This window comes from Vidua chalybeata, chromosome 20, assembly GCF_026979565.1.
Source record: "Vidua chalybeata isolate OUT-0048 chromosome 20, bVidCha1 merged haplotype, whole genome shotgun sequence".
NCBI classification, from domain to species: Eukaryota; Metazoa; Chordata; class Aves; order Passeriformes; family Viduidae; genus Vidua; species Vidua chalybeata.
The window spans coordinates 10,924,999-10,940,542 of NC_071549.1; the positions used below are offsets into that span (position 1 = coordinate 10,924,999).

Below are 15,544 nucleotides of genomic sequence, written 5' to 3' on the forward strand. Positions count from 1 at the left end.
GTCCCTGCCCCGCCGACGCCACCGGCCCCTCTGTCTGCAAGAAGCAGCCGTGTGTGGACCCCGGCTGGTTGCCACGGGAACCAAAGCCACGGTTTCCATGGCAACTGCTTCATTCCGCCGGCTCTCGGAGATGAGATCCCGCAGCGATGCCGGATGTGCTGGCCTGGTACCACCGCAGCAAAATACAGCTGGGGCACCACGGCACTGCCAGGGACCACGGCACCGCCAGGGACCACGGCACCGCCGCTGGCCACGGCACCGCCAGGGACCACGGCACTGCCAGGGACCACGGCACCGCCAGGGACCACGGCACCGCCAGGGACCACGGCACCGCCACGATCACGGCACCGCCAGGGACCACGGCACTGCCAGGGACCACGGCACTGCCAGGGACCACGGCACCGCCGCTGGCCACGGCACCGCCGCTGACCACGGCACCGCCACTGACCACGGCACCGCCACTGGCCACGGCACTGCCATGACCACGGCAGCCACCCGGGCACTGCCACCACCCACAGTGACACCTCCCTGCAGCCTGTGCCACCGAGCCCCTGCTGCACAGACCACAGCCTCACTTTCCCCAAACACAAGCTAAAATCACAGCGGGCTTGACCCAAAGCCATAAGATGGTAACAGACCGTGCTCAGCACCGGGAGAGCGGGGCCAGGGTCTCACCACGACTGCTCCCCAGGGGACTGGGAGAGGGGGCAGCCTGTGTGCAAATAGGGGAGCCACAGGACAAGGACTTCAGGCTCCCAGTGCTCGTGCCCCAGCTTCAGCCTCCCAAGATCTCCAACTCAAACTCCACAGCAGGACCAAAACCAAAGTGAAGCCTGCAAGGTGAACCAGAGACCGTCCCTGGCTCCCCGTGAGCGTGACCCCCGGCACCAAGAGCCGGGCCGTGGGTGCCTGCAGCAGCCTCGTGACCCAGCCCTGGCCGAGGACGGCAGCCAAGGAGCGCTGCTGTGCCCTGGAGGTGACCTCACCCTCACACAGGCACTCGAGGCCAGGAGCACGTCCTCCCTGCACAGGCTGCACCCACTTTCCAGCAGGTCCCAGCGGGGTGGGCACCACCCACCACTGCTCAACCTGGCTGCAAGGGTAGGGATCAACTTCTAGACAGAAATACTTCCCAGAATAGGAAATATGCCTGGAGCTATCGTGGAAAATGAGAACGTGCATTGGTATTTATATCTATCATTTCACATTGATAACTGCACTTCAAGCTCCTGATAAAAAAAAGACATCAGGCCTTAATCTGTGATCAAAACTAGGGCTGGAACGCGGCTGTTTGCACTGACCTGTCAGAATCAGCCTCCTGAAGCACCACACTCTGGTCAAAGTACAAACAATCACTGGGGCAGAGGGGAGGAACGATCCAAATCAGGAAGACAAAAAATAAACTCAGACAAAAAATAAACAACAAACAAACCACCAAAAAAACCCCACCAAAAAACCCCTCAAAACAAAACAAACAAACAAACAAAAAGGCAGCAACCAACTGGAACCCACAGTACAACAAAGCAGGGAAAAGCAGAGCCATCCCCAGGCCAGTCACTGGCCCCTTGCTGGCTGTCACCCAGAAAGCAGATCTGGCTTAATTCCTTGCTATGACTCCCAAGAACACAAGAAATTCAATTTTAAAATAACTGAAGTATGACTTGCAATCACTTGGTGTTCAGTTTGGTCATGTCTTTTGCTTTTCCTATTTTTATTTTTTAACCAGTCTCTGTTGTTCAGGAAGCAAATGAGACATTTCTAATGATTCCAGTGGATTCCAGATGCCCCAAAGACCCTGAAATACCATGGTGTGTTTGTTACTTAGAAAATGATCCCAAACAAATTAAAATAACTTGGGAAATTAAAACTTGATAATTTTTAATTTCAAATTTAATTCTGCAGCACTTAAATTAAAAAAAAAACTGAAATAAAAAAAAAATTGTGGGAAATATGCTCTTGTGATTAAGTGTCATCATTTTCTGCAAACAGAAATGAAGCATGCTGCATCTCAAGAAGGGATTATTGTTAACAAGACAACTGCTGGATGCAGGACCCCAAAGCTCTTCCCAAGCCTTTGTGATGACGCATGGACAGCAGCTCCAGAGGGCAACGGGCAGGTTTACACCTTGGAGCCACAGCCAGAGCTGTCTGCCAGGGATGAGGAGGAGATTTCTGAGCAGACACTTTATCCCTACATCCACTTGCTGCAGTGCTTCTGTGTTTTCCTTGCAGGCAGGTGTGAGCAGCTGCTGCAGGAGCCAAGGCAGAGTTTTGGATGGGTCCTGGGTGCAGCCCTCCCTTTGCTCAGCCAACAGGCACGTGGCACAGGTAAGCTGCACACCTGAAGGGTGTCCAGGGAGCAGGGAAGCAGGGCTCCTCCTGGGAGAGGACACCTCCTGGAGCACAGCTCTGGAGCCAAGGGCTCTGACAGAAGCACTCCCCACAGCACGGCAGCAGGCACGAGGTCCCAGTGACTCAGAGATGGTGCCATCCTCCCGCACCACCTCTCCTTCCTGTTTCCCCATCCCTCTAAGGAGGGCAGTGCCAGCTACTCACACCCCAGCAGCTCCACCCACGGCCCACAGAGCAGATCTGGGTCACCAGAGGATTTCTCTCCATCCGTCTCCCTCGCTGTCAGGGCCATGGTGGCAGTGGGAGGACACAAACCCCAGCTGTTAAAGGCAAACTGGCTCCAGCACCTGTGTGAGGCCAGGAGGCAGAGCCGTGCCCGGGTGCAACCCTCAGTCTGTGCTGCTGCTGGCACAGCAGGCACGGTGCCCTCTGTGCCGTGGCACTCGCACTGCCACCGCTGCCCGCACTGCTGCCCGCCGGGCTGGAGCTCCTCTGGAGCTCCTCTGCCAGCCCGGGGGCTTGCCTTTGCTTTGTTTGGGGCTTCTGCTGCGTTTCAAAGGCAGGCGACTCCTGCAACATCACACACAAAACAGAGCCGTGCAACCAAGCTGTAATTATCACTGCTCTCGTTAGGGCCCACGCGCTGTCTCCCCTCCCATGCCAGTCTCACAGAAGGTGGCAACCAGAACAAGCAACAGACCCCAAACACATCAGCTACCAAACAGCAGCATTCCCAAACCCTGTGCTGCAATCCACTTACAGGCTGGTTTGGTTTTTACAACCCTGTGTGCTTCTTCAAACTACTGCTTAAATGACAGCAGTGGAACAGGTGTGGATTCTCTGACAATTACAAACACACTGACAGATTTACAATTCCATTCACCCTTTCCAAATTCTCATGTACAAGTAATGAGTGAGATACTTTAAAAAAAAATCACTATCCCTCTTGGCAATGGTTAAGAAACAGCCTCCAATTACTCAACAAGGTCCAAATGCTGGCCATTTTTAATCACTATTACAGGACATGTTTTGTGGCCAATCCTGCAAATAAAAATGTCCTGATGGCTCCCTGGATGAGCCTCCCTGCAGGCAGGTCCTGCTGCAGCTGGAGAAACAGTGGGGAATTAAACACTGGGTTTTTTTAAGGTCTTATTTCTCATCACTTTCTGAAATCTACAGATGACACCACGTTGCATGACCATAGTCTATGGATGCTGGAGGCCTTCATTACTGACACTGAGATTCAGGCTAATTAGACAAGATGGAATCAGTGGATCAGGCCAGGTAAACAACATGAAGCAGCACAGCCTGGCATCTGCACGCTGCTCACGTGAAGGAGGCACGGCAGGTACTGACGGACCCCACTCTTACCAGACAAGTTTTACAGAAGATGAGTATATTCACCTCATAGCTGGCACAGAATAAAAAATAACAGCTACAGCCATCCTCGTCAAGGTGGGGAACTTAACAGCATTCAGCAGCAGGTTCAGTTTATGCATTTCAATCAATAATCCAGGCACAACAGTGCCTGAATGTAAATGAGTTGTGATCTTTAGCCACAGCCATTGTCAGACCTGTGGTTTGTGCCTGCAGTCCAGCACTTCCCTGCACCAGGACCTGGCATGGCTGCGGGGCCCTCTGCACCCATCAACACCCAAATCAAGCACTGCTATGGGACCCAAAAATCCACAGGTCCTGTTCTGGTCCTCTACACAGACAGGGATGAATGATTGTGCTCAAACACCAGTGAAGCGACCAGTAAATACAACAAACTAGAAGACAGAGATGCTGTGAATCTTAAAAGGAAAATTTAACCAATGTAAAACCAGTATCTGGTCTGTTCACATGTGCACAAGATCAGCTTAAAAAGGACTTCACAAAGGATTTTTATGTGCACTACTTAAACATCCTGGGATAGTACTTTGGATTCATTCTACCCTTAAGGGAGTCAAAACTCTTGATTACTCTTGGCATGAATAGCAAACTGCATCATTCTTAGGTGCACAACTGTTACTTCAGGCAGTTTGAGAAGCCAAGGGAGATGAGGTGAGGATAAACAATGTAAACATCATAAATGATTGGCAGCACTGGTGAGCACTGGTAGGTCATAAGGAAATTTCACCCTTCTTGCCCTTTCCTAAGGTAATAACGACAAACTGGCCATACTATAAATCCTTAGTTCACTATAGCTATGTTTTGTCTCTAACACTACAAGCAAGGCTGCCAGAGGACTTCTGTGAATTAGTAAGCAAAGTCTATTTCACAAACAGAGTCAAAACTGCTCTGTAGGACCAGGCCTATCTGTCACCACAGCAGCCCCCAGTGCCTCTGCCACACCCGAGCAGCATGTGCAGGGGTTGGGATCACAGCAGTGCCTTGCTTCCACACCTTCCAAAGACTTCTGCTCTTTGCATGCCCTGGGAAGCTCAGCTGCACCTCAGATTTTGAAAGCACGTTGTTATTTAGTCAGCGTTTCAACTGTACTGGGGAAACTGGCCAACAAGCAGGACCTGCAGCACAACCAAAGACTGATGGGTTGGGCTGGGCTGTGTGCCACTTGTCCCAGTGTCACCTGGTGAGCAAATCACCTGGATGTCACCTGACACTGAATGTACAATAGAAAATAACCCCCGAAACTGGAGGGTGTTCAGGTGCCCCAGTGACGGGCACAGTTTGAGAACACGGAGTAGCAGTCTTGCTTAAGGGCTTCAGTTAGCTTCCAAAGAAGATGATTCCATTTCCCAGGGGGAAGGAATCCTTCTGAGAGAACCAAAGGCAGCCCAGCTGCACGGGCTGCGAGCCATGGCTGACATGTGCCAGGCTGGGCCGGGCAGAGCCAGAGGGGCTCTGGGGAGGCCAGGCCTGTCCCCTGCTGGGGACACCGCTCAGGAGCAGGCCAGGGGACAGGGCTCTGCTCTCTCTAAGCAAACAGCATTTTATTTTCACTTTATGTGATTTTTTCCACATCGCTCCACACATCTTACAAACTCCCCAGAGGTCGCTGGCATTTTCACTCAGGCTGTGCAGGCAGCAAAGTGAAGAACAAGAGGCGAGGTGGCCCATGTCACAAACAGCAGCTGTGTGCCGGGGTCTGGAGCCCACTGTGCTGCTGGACCCACCGGGACCCCCTCCTCAGCCGAGAGCCAGCACAACAGCCCACACTGCCTCAGGCTGAATCACCAGCTAAAGGGATTATTAACTTCCAGCTGTGTTGGGTCCCATTTCCTTTGTGCAACAGTGTGCTTAATTGCAAATTCTAATTTACTGTTGCAGAGCACAAGCCCAGGTCCAAGGATAAATTAAAATGATGGCTCTATGGGAAGTTCAGAATTTAACTTTCTAACTTATCTGATTAGATGCAGATACAAATACTTAAATCCAGCCAAGGAAACAAACAGCCTGTTTCTAAGAAGTTCCAGCTGGGAAGGGGGGAAGGAAGGATTTTGTAGGAAGAGAGGCTGCAACAATCAGGGTCCTGTCACAGTGCCTGCAGGAGCAGAGCTTTGGCTGGTGCTGTGCTCCTCCCCTGCGAGGCTCATTTGGGTTTGAGTTTCTTGAGCTTTTTTTTCCCCTTCAGTGAAAAACTACTTTGCTATCCTGAGAGTAAGAGCTTTTACTTTTAAATCTCTTTTGTACAATTGCCCTGTTCTCTTTTCAAGGGAAACACTGAGCCTGTGAGTGAAACACACAGAGCTTGGCACACGATTGGTGGCCATCCCCACACTGATAGATGTTACTTTTGTTGAAACAGATCAAACCTAAATTCAAACTGCAGTAAAAAAAAAATTAAAAATATGATTTTTGTTTCTGAATGCTGAAATTTCAAATCAGATTTCTAGTAATCTAGGATTTTTAGCACAACTGAATCCTGTGACTGAATCATAGACCCGCTTTGGCTTTGGTGCTGCCAAGGAAAACCGTGCTCGGGATGCTCCCCGAGCAGCTGCCAGAGAGGATGAGGAGGGAAGGCGGTGCGGTGAGGAGGCTCCACAGCGTCACAGGCCGTGCCGTGTCCCTGCCCGCGGGGCAGCGAGCCAGCCCAGCGCTGGCAGCCCCGCACGCCCGCGGGGCCTTGTGCCCGCCATGTGCTCCCCACACACGTGCGGGGGGGACGCTGGCACGGCCCCAGGGCACCGCGACCTTCTCTGCCACGCCAGGCCAGCACCCGGCTGACCGACGGACAGCCACGGCTGGCCGGTGTCGGCCAGGACTGCACACGGACTGATGGACAGACCGCACACTGACCGACGGACAGACCGCACACTGACCGACGGACAGACCGCACACGGACCGACGGACAGCCACGGACAGCCGGTGTCGGCCAGGACTGCACACGGACCGACGGACAGACTGCACACTGACCGACGGACAGCCACAGACAGCCGGTGTCGGCCAGGACTGCACACGGACCAATGGACAGACTGCACACTGACCGACAGACAGACTGCACACTGACCAACGGACAGACTGCACACTGACCAACGGACAGCCACGGACAGCCGGTGTCGGCCAGGACCGCACACTGACCGATGGACAGACCGCACACTGACCGACGGACAGACCGCACACGGACCGACGGACAGACCGCACACGGACCGACGGACAGACCGCACACGGACCGACGGACAGACCGCACACGGACTGATTGATGGACAGACTGCACACCGACCGATGGACAGACTGCACACCGACCGACGGACAGCCGGCCAGTCCCAGCCCAGCACTGCGCACCCCAGACTGGCCATCAGACAGGCTCCTCCTGCAAACTACAGTATCAGCCTGCCAAAAGCCAAAGAAAGGCTCAGATCTTCTCTAAAGCTCATTAGGCCTCAATAAAACCACTTTTTTGAGCAACACAGAGAGTGGCTGGGTACAGCCAGAATTTGCCCCAGCCACATCTCTCCAAGGGAAGTTGGTGACAACTAAGAGGAGAGCTGAACCGATCTAATTCTGAGGCATTACTGACTCTCCAAAGCAAAGCTGAAGTGAATAATCAATTCTGAACACCAGAGGGAAATGGCGTATGAGAGTGTCTGAGGAAAAATGGAAACAAAGTGAGAAAAGATTACATTTTAATGTGGAAAAGACCATTGTGATCAATCCTCAGCACCTTTTATTCCAGTCAAAATGTACAAGGTGTACTGGCTCTCTATTTGCACTATAAATGCAGCAACTCTACCAGTTTCCAGACAAATTTTAATTGCATTACAGGCTACTGATTTCACATTCACAGGGGACATCTACAACAATTTCTTCTATGCTACCATTAACCACTTTCACAAACATTAAATAAGCAAACACCAACACTTATTTCCCTCCAGATACAAACACAACTGATTTTTACCTGTGCTTTCTCCCAGATTCACTCCTGGTGGTGCCCCATCCACCTACAGCTTCATGCTGCAGCTTCATGCTCAGATTCTAGGCTTTCCTTGCCTCCAAGCAAATGACTTGTACTCACATGTCCATCTCATCAAAATTTTGAGATATACCAAATCTTTACAGAACTCTGTCTTTTGGTTAAGCAAGCAGAAAACCTCCCCAAATGATACATACTAAAATTCACCTGAGCCCAAAGGGAAACACAACTGAAGTTCACTCAGCCTGGATCTCCAAGATCATCGGAATTATCTGCTCCCTGCCATCACCACTTCTGGTGAGGATGATTTGTGGTTAGCTTGGAACTTCCAGAAGGGGAGCTTCTCTCCCGTTTTCCTCTGCACCCCGAGGCCAGCCCTGGGCTCTGCTCCCCCAGCCCCGCGGGCGCTCACGTACCTGGATGTATCGCAAGGCACTCCTGAGGACGCTGAGGTTTGAGGTCTTCTTGTCATCCACGTTGGGGATGTTGCGCTTTAATGTCTCAAAGCACTCTTTCAAATGTGCACGTCTAAAGAAAACACAGGTGGCTCGTCAGCTGCCAGGAGACACACCAGGAACCAATTCCACCAGAGGGGAGAGCCTAATTGGGGCCCTAATCCAGCAAAGCACCTACACCTGTGCATAGCAGCGCCCCAGCACAGCATGAGCAGCTCAGCCCAGGGGGACTGTGCCTGGGTTCTATCCCAGCTTAGTTAGGAACACCGTGCAGCCTTAAATAAAATATCTCATCTCACTGTGCTGGTGCTTTCACTGTCACCATGCTTCCAATTTAGCTAGTCAGGCTTGGGTCAGAAACGGATGTTTATTCTGTATTCACACTGTACACTGACCCCTCATTTGGGGTATTTTACTCCTTCTAAATCAAAAGAGAGTCACACTGTTATGCACTGTTACTGCTTTGCAGGATCAGGGTGGTTGGGATGCAATGGTGCAGTTAAACAGAACATATTGGTAAGCAAGAAATGCAGAATTGAGCTATAAGAAAGCCAAGCAATACTGCAAGATTAAGTAAAAGTCACTAGGAATTTTATTCAGGTTATCTGTTTAAAAAACAAGCAAGCAAACAAACAAAAACCTGCCAAAGCCAAACAAATATTGACAGACGATAGGCCAAAAAAAAAGGAGGGGAATTATAATTAAAAAACCCGAACCCCTGGCTTTCTACGCACCTGTTCTTCTCCAATTTATTATGTACTTCCCTGGTCCCAACCCTGTAACCCAAAAAGAACAAAGATCAGCTCAGTGTCAGGTTGAAAACTCCTGCCTTGCACCTGTGCTTGCAGCAGTGCCTGTATGTCAAGATGCAAAAGCAGCAGAAGTGTTCATGTATCACTGGTTTAACATTAAGTACATATATATTTCTGCCTATACTGTTTCAAGATAAACTCCATACTTTACATGCGCATCAGAGGAACTAAGCATTGTACACACAGTGCACAGAAGATACAAACAGGTGTGATGTGTGTGTATATATGCAGAAACAGCTACACCAACAACGGGGAAAGACACAAAGTATGAATTTTAAGTATTTGCACAGACCCAGAGAGCCCAGATTCTGACCTGGTTCTGATCTATGCCTACACTGCAGGGGGACAAGGTTTGTACAGTTTCAAATTCAAGCATATGGGATTGGGCAGACACTTCCAACTGCTTTGGGTTTTTACTGTGCATGAAACAACACAGCTGAAGATAAACATGGAATGAAGCAATACAGGAATTCTCCAGTCACTGCTCAAGGAAAAACCAGAGTGAGTTTCTGGTTTTAGGGGTTGAGTCCGCCCACTCTCTGAATCAGAGGAGTATTTTTAGGAAAAGCCAGACAAATACACGTTATCTCAGTTTTTCAGCGATAAGGTACATCAGCAGATGTGGAGATTTCAAGTATCTTTCATACACTGTGCAAAGTAATTATTTGCCTTTGACTGAAAATACAGGACATTGAGGTAATAATATTTAATAAATTGTGACAAATATTTGACAGCATTTTCCCATGAAACATTCACAGGCTGAAAAAGACATCTTTTCTTATGGAGCAATTATGGAGCAATTCTGGGGGGATGAAGTGGTGGTGCTGTGCTCTACACTGGCACCACAGCCCCCGCACCTCCCAGGGCAAAGCTCAGTCTGACAGCACAGCAGCAGTGTGTGGGTGCACTTGCAGCCACCCCACTGCCCACAGCCCAGGCAGCCAAACTTGTGCAGCCTGCCCTGGTACCCCCGTGCCAGCAGAAACCTCCTCCACAGCCCCCTGAACCCACACAACGTCAGTGACAGCTCTTCATTAGTGCACAGACCCTTCCAGCAGCAGACAGGCTCTGAAGATCTCAATCTTCTCAGAGGAATTACACTGGCATTTTACTGAAGCCTTTATCTTCACAAACTCTATCTGCGTTACTTTCACTGTTTCTATGCGTTTGGGGATCTGTACATCCCAATGAACCTTTTTTCTGTCCACTATACATCTCCACCAGTCCCCACGGGATTCACACACCATCTCCAACACCACTGCCAAGAGACATGCCCCTGCTGCAGGCAGCCAGGAGAACAGCACAGCCAGGAGGGAAGACTAAACAGATCCAGGTCACTTATGCTGCAGGAAAACCGAGGGGCCAAAGGCAACAGGTAAAACTGCTGCAAAGAAGGGAATGGTTTGTTCTCCCAGTCCACAAGCAGTAATACCAGACTCCCTACTGGGATACTGTGGTCTGGAAACAACCAGCTACAGAGAAGGCAGGGTCTCCACCAGCCAAAGTCCTTAAGAACAAGCCAGAAAAACACTAACCTGGAGCAACATCAGAGCCACAAGTCCTTTCAGAGGGTGAGGGCAGACTACATAGCCTTCAGCCCCTTCCAGCTGCAAGATTCTGAGCAAGCAGGAGGCTCTTAGCACTTACAGCACTGAGAAACTGGTGATCTCTGTCCTCAGAATAACATCTCCCAGGTCCCATTCTGGTTTTCAAGAAAGCTCCCACAAGCAGCAGTGCACTTTGATTTCCCTGACCAGTACAAGCAGTGATCTTTTGCCAAACATAACACGAGATACCACTTGAGATCAGACATGAAGGGCTGGGACTTGCTTCCTAACACAGTTCTGGCCTGCAAAAAGAAATCCTTATACAAAATCTTACGGTGTGGAGTGAGGGAGGAAAATAAAAACTCGTCAAGCTAAAAAACCCTGCTCTCAGCAAATCAAAGACATTAAACATCCACAGGTCTTGGCATTTCTGACCAACACCACTTTGCACAAGCAGGAGCCGCTCCAGAGAGATGCAGCTTTGCTCGTCCCTCCTGGACACGTACCCACACGCAGCGCACTCACCCTCCAATTCTCTTCTTGAGCTCGATGGGCTTCATGTCGTCCGCCGGCGCCAGCTTCAGCGCGCCGAGCGGCGCGGGCGCGGCCGGGTGCTGCAGGGGCTGGATGGGCTGCGGGACCACATGGTGCTGGGAGATGGCCAGCACCGGCGCCGCGTAGTGCGGGAGCTGCTTGGGGCTGCCCGAGGGCGGCGTGCCGGCTTTCCCATCCGGCAGGTGCGGGCCCGGCGGCCGCTGGATCACCGGCGCCACCGACGGCGCTTCCTTGGGCACGCTGGGAGTGCTCACGAGGGGCTGGTGGCGCTGCACGAGCGGCGGCGACAGGGCGGCCTGGGCTGCCTGCTGGGGGGAACCGGTGACAACGGGGATGGGAATGACTGAAATGGGAGCTGCCAGGGGCGGGGGCGGCAGGGGCACCAGGCCCGGGGGGGAGATGGGCACCAGCAGTTCGCTCCGGGGCTCCTCTGGGGATAGGGTGCTGTTGGCCCGTGGCACGCTGGCCTTGCCCGCCTTCTTCTGCTCCTGCTCCCTCTCCAGGCAGAGCTTCTCATGCTTCTCATTCTCCTCTGAAAGAGAAACACACGCAGTGAGCAATGGCGCTTCCCTGAGAGCAGCCTACAACCAGCACGGGGCAGGATCCCTAAGTTAAAACACCCAGGGTTTTATACTATCCTGAGTGAATCCCAGCTCAGTGGACGCTGCACTGATACAAACACATCGGGGCACCTCTTTACTGCTGTGGATTTTAATCAAGCTCTTAAACTTGGCTTTGATGTGTGTATATTCCTATATGTTTTCAGAACACCAGACAAAGTAAATGAAATCTGTGTGGCCCGACTAGCAAAATAAACCTCATCAAACGCAATCCAGGGCTCTGGCTTTAATTGCGTGAACACGGCACAAACAAAATTTATTTATACAAGTCCTGTGGCGCCAGTGGCCGTGGCATCTAGACATTGCGCAGCCTTAATCAAATATCTCCAAACCCACCGTTCGTGAGGCTCAGCAGATCCCGCTCCTGACAACCTCTGAGGAGCTGCAACGAAAGGTGCTGCAGCAACCTCTTCATAGTAATATACAAATATTTGGAAAATAAAACCTTAATTTATCAAGGGAGGGATTAGGGAATGGACTCTAGGAGGACAGCTGGGTGATCTGTCTTATACAGTCACCAATATCAGGTAATTTAAAGGAAGCTCTAAGAAACATCCCAACAGAGCCTCTCCCAGGAGAAGCTTTGGCTCGACTTAAACACTGAAGTCAGAATGTGTATTTAGGAAATTAGAGAGAAGGACATGTATGCTGCCATCTGGAATTACCAGGTTATGTTCAATCCCCCAGTGATCTTCAAGACAATCTGTACTGAACAGATCAAGTGGAACAAAGGGAAAAGGGTCCCACCAGGCCACTGCCCAGCCACAGTGCCCAGCCCCTGCCACCCTCAGCGGCCCTGCCACTACTGGGCTACTTTCTAACCCATCTTCTGATCTTGAGGTGTATAGTGCAAAAACTACAGAGAGCAACAAAGGCAACAAAACTCCTGATTCTGAATGCCCTTTGGTACTCGTGACCGCACAGCAACACTGACCCAGATCCAGGCGACACAATTTCCTGAAGTTCAGCTGCAGCAGCAGCCCAAACACAGCCCAACCTCCCTAAGGAGAGCACGAGCCAGGTCAAGCAGCCAGCTGCCAAGGCAAACACTGTCCTGAACCCACACCTGGAGAAACCACCCTCTGGACCGAGCTCTAGCACTGGGGCTGCAGCCTCAGTCTCTGACCCTGCAGCACTCACAAAAGCACCACGTGAAATTCTGTCATCAGGAAGGGTTTCACATCCATACAGCACTCTTCCCAGGGCTGCCTGAGACTCCAAAGTTTTCATTCAACTTCTGCAGCACAAGTAGGGTGAGTGAGCAAAAGATCTGACTGACTCCAAAATAGGAGGGAGGTTGCTTAATAAGCAGCTGAGCCTTAAAGCTGCATTTCTCTGTATTTTCTCAAAATATTTCAGGGTATTTTCAACAGTTCCTTAAAGGAAGAAGTGAAGCAGCGCAGGGCGGCAAAAACCCCAGCAGGAATTCCCTGATGCAAACACAAATCTTAGCTACCAACAATTTTGGAGTGGTTCAATTTGACGACATTAATAACTAATAAAGAAAAGCCCTTTGTCTGCAGATCTCTTGCTCCACTTTGCTGCTGGTTCGCAGCCAGAGCCCGTGCAACGGCCCTGGCACGGGGCGCATGAGGAAACCCAGCCCCGAGGACCTGCTGACTCACGGCGCTCCCTGAGCACATCCAGCCCGGGACAGAGAAAGCGGCGGGGGCTGACCTGCACCGCCTTCCCGGCACAGCAGCCCAAAGCCCGCAGAGCTTCCACCCAGACTCCCACTGAGACTGGGAGCAGGGGGCACCAAAGGAGTCGTTAACGGGAAGCCGTGGCAGTGCCGCGGTCTGGCGAGGACAGCAGGACCTGCCCGGGCCGGAGGTGACACGGCCACAGTGGAGCAGAGCATCCAGCCAGGACACCGAGACCGGCAGCGAGGGCAGCGCGGAGCCGGCGTGCAACTCCTGCAGCCAGCGACACTCACCGGGGCAGGGAGAGAACAGGGAAGCACGGTAAAGCAGGCATTGCTGATCACAAGTATTTATGTAAATGTCTCTGGAAGCAGGTGCAGCCCTTGGGCTGCTGACAACCTGCCAGCAAGGCCTTTGGCGTTGCCCCCTTGAGCTAAAGAGTTTATTTCAAGGATTTTTTTAGCCAAAATCTAACACTGAGGAGCCACTGTCCTCTTGGGTCTGACTTACCCACAGGCAAAAAGGACCCATGCTCCCAACCCCAGCAAAAGCACTGGAGGGCCCTGAGCCACCTCTTTGGACAGAAACCCTCCCACTGGGTGGTGAAGGTCTGTCTCCTGCTTTGCACTCACGCCCTGCACACAAACCAGAGACATCCTTGGAAGAAAACCCCCCAAGCTCTACGTCTTCTCACACGAAGGAAGCTCACCCACGTTTGGGCACAGATACAGATCAAGGAGGGGTGATCACCGTGCTGTGTGCTCTCACACATGCAAGGCTCATTCCCTCCCTTGTGGCACACTCGGCACAGGATCTCCTGCAAGCCCACATACAGAAAGCAGCCAAGGCTCAGGGTATCCCCTTGGGTAAGGGGATAGCTGAATCCAAAGGTGCACCTCAAAATTATGTGTTATTTCCACTTGTTCTTTGCACTCTTAACAAGGGGACTGAGGACAGAACAAACCATGGGAGGTAACCAGTGCTGAGAACCCCCAGGGGATCTGAACCACAGCCCAAGCACGAGGGGTCCTGGAATCCCACCCTGCCCACACCACTCTGCTTGCCAGCAGGTTCACATGGGGAGAGCAGGCACCTCAGCTCCCTGGCCACGCCACCCAGGCAGTGACAGCAACATCGGCAGCCACGGGACAGAACAGCAAATCCTGTCCTGGGAGGACACAGAAACAGGGTCAGCACCCCTGACCAGTGGCCTGGTTCTATTTAGGGCCTTGATGGTCTGAGTACACAGCACCAGGCACTCTTTGTTACCTAATAATCTGCTGCATTTAAATATATCTCGTCCCTTTTGCCTGCCCTGGAAATGCCACCCATCTGTCACAGGCACTGCACAGCGCCAGCCAGGGAGCAGAGGGCAGAGCCACACGTGCCCTCGGGCCAGCAGCAGCCAGGGCATGGCCCGAGGCTCCCGGAACCAGCGGGAGGAGCAGGCTCTAAGGGATGGCAGTGCCCTTTGAATGCTCCTACCTTTCACTAAGGACACTATCAGTACAGAGAGTTTATCAAGGGCGTGTGCCTTTGCATAGCCAAGCATCCCACCTCTGTGTGTGCTCAGTGGAGAACATCTCTCACTCCGGGAACAGTGAGGCAGTTCTGTGGTGTTGTTTTCTGAATGGTCTGGAGTGTTTTCCTGAATCATTCAACGCTTCTGGGAACTTATCCTGCATACCTTGAACTGCTACAGCCCTGGAGAGGAGTGCCTTGGGTGTCACTCACTCTGGCTGTCACCCACAGGAGTCACTGCAGGCTCCTACCAGGAAAGTGCTGGGTACAGAAGAGTCTCCAGGTATTTACTACTCCAAAGGCTGCCCTGGGGGGGGGACAAGTCATGCCAAGAGGAAGGGCAGGCTGGAGCCTGGAGGTTGGTTTCTGTTTCTGCAGTTCCCCTGCTCTGCAGGGGAGAACCAGGAAGGGGGAGATAAGAACAGTCAGCAGAACTGGAGCCCAGCAAAGCTCAGCATCAGCCAAGCAAGCTCTGAGTCACAGCAAATGCTGCTGACACCAGGGGCTGCAGCACACAGCCACGGGCACTTCCAGGCCCAGGAACAAGCTTGCAGGACTGAGAACCCTTTAAAATCAGGACACTTTTCTGACTCCTTCTGAATTGTGGTTGACAACAGCACAAGCTCCACTTTTCTCTCCCATCTTAGCTAAAACTTTGCAGTTTGGTGCCCAGCCCTTGG

At 51.9% G+C, this 15,544-nt stretch overlaps 1 protein-coding gene across 1 annotated transcript in view; it reads right to left on the reverse strand.

The window, feature by feature from the left end:
• The window catches only part of MNT (MAX network transcriptional repressor), a 34,369-nt gene that overhangs the window by 13,606 nt on the left and 5,219 nt on the right, over positions 1-15,544 (reverse strand). Inside the window, exons 2-4 of the mRNA XM_053960823.1 lie at positions 11,051-11,612; positions 8,901-8,942; positions 8,128-8,239 (exon numbers count right to left, since the gene is read on the reverse strand). Coding sequence (XP_053816798.1) covers positions 8,128-8,239; positions 8,901-8,942; positions 11,051-11,612 — 716 coding nt within the window. The remainder of the gene's footprint in view (positions 1-8,127; positions 8,240-8,900; positions 8,943-11,050; positions 11,613-15,544) is intronic.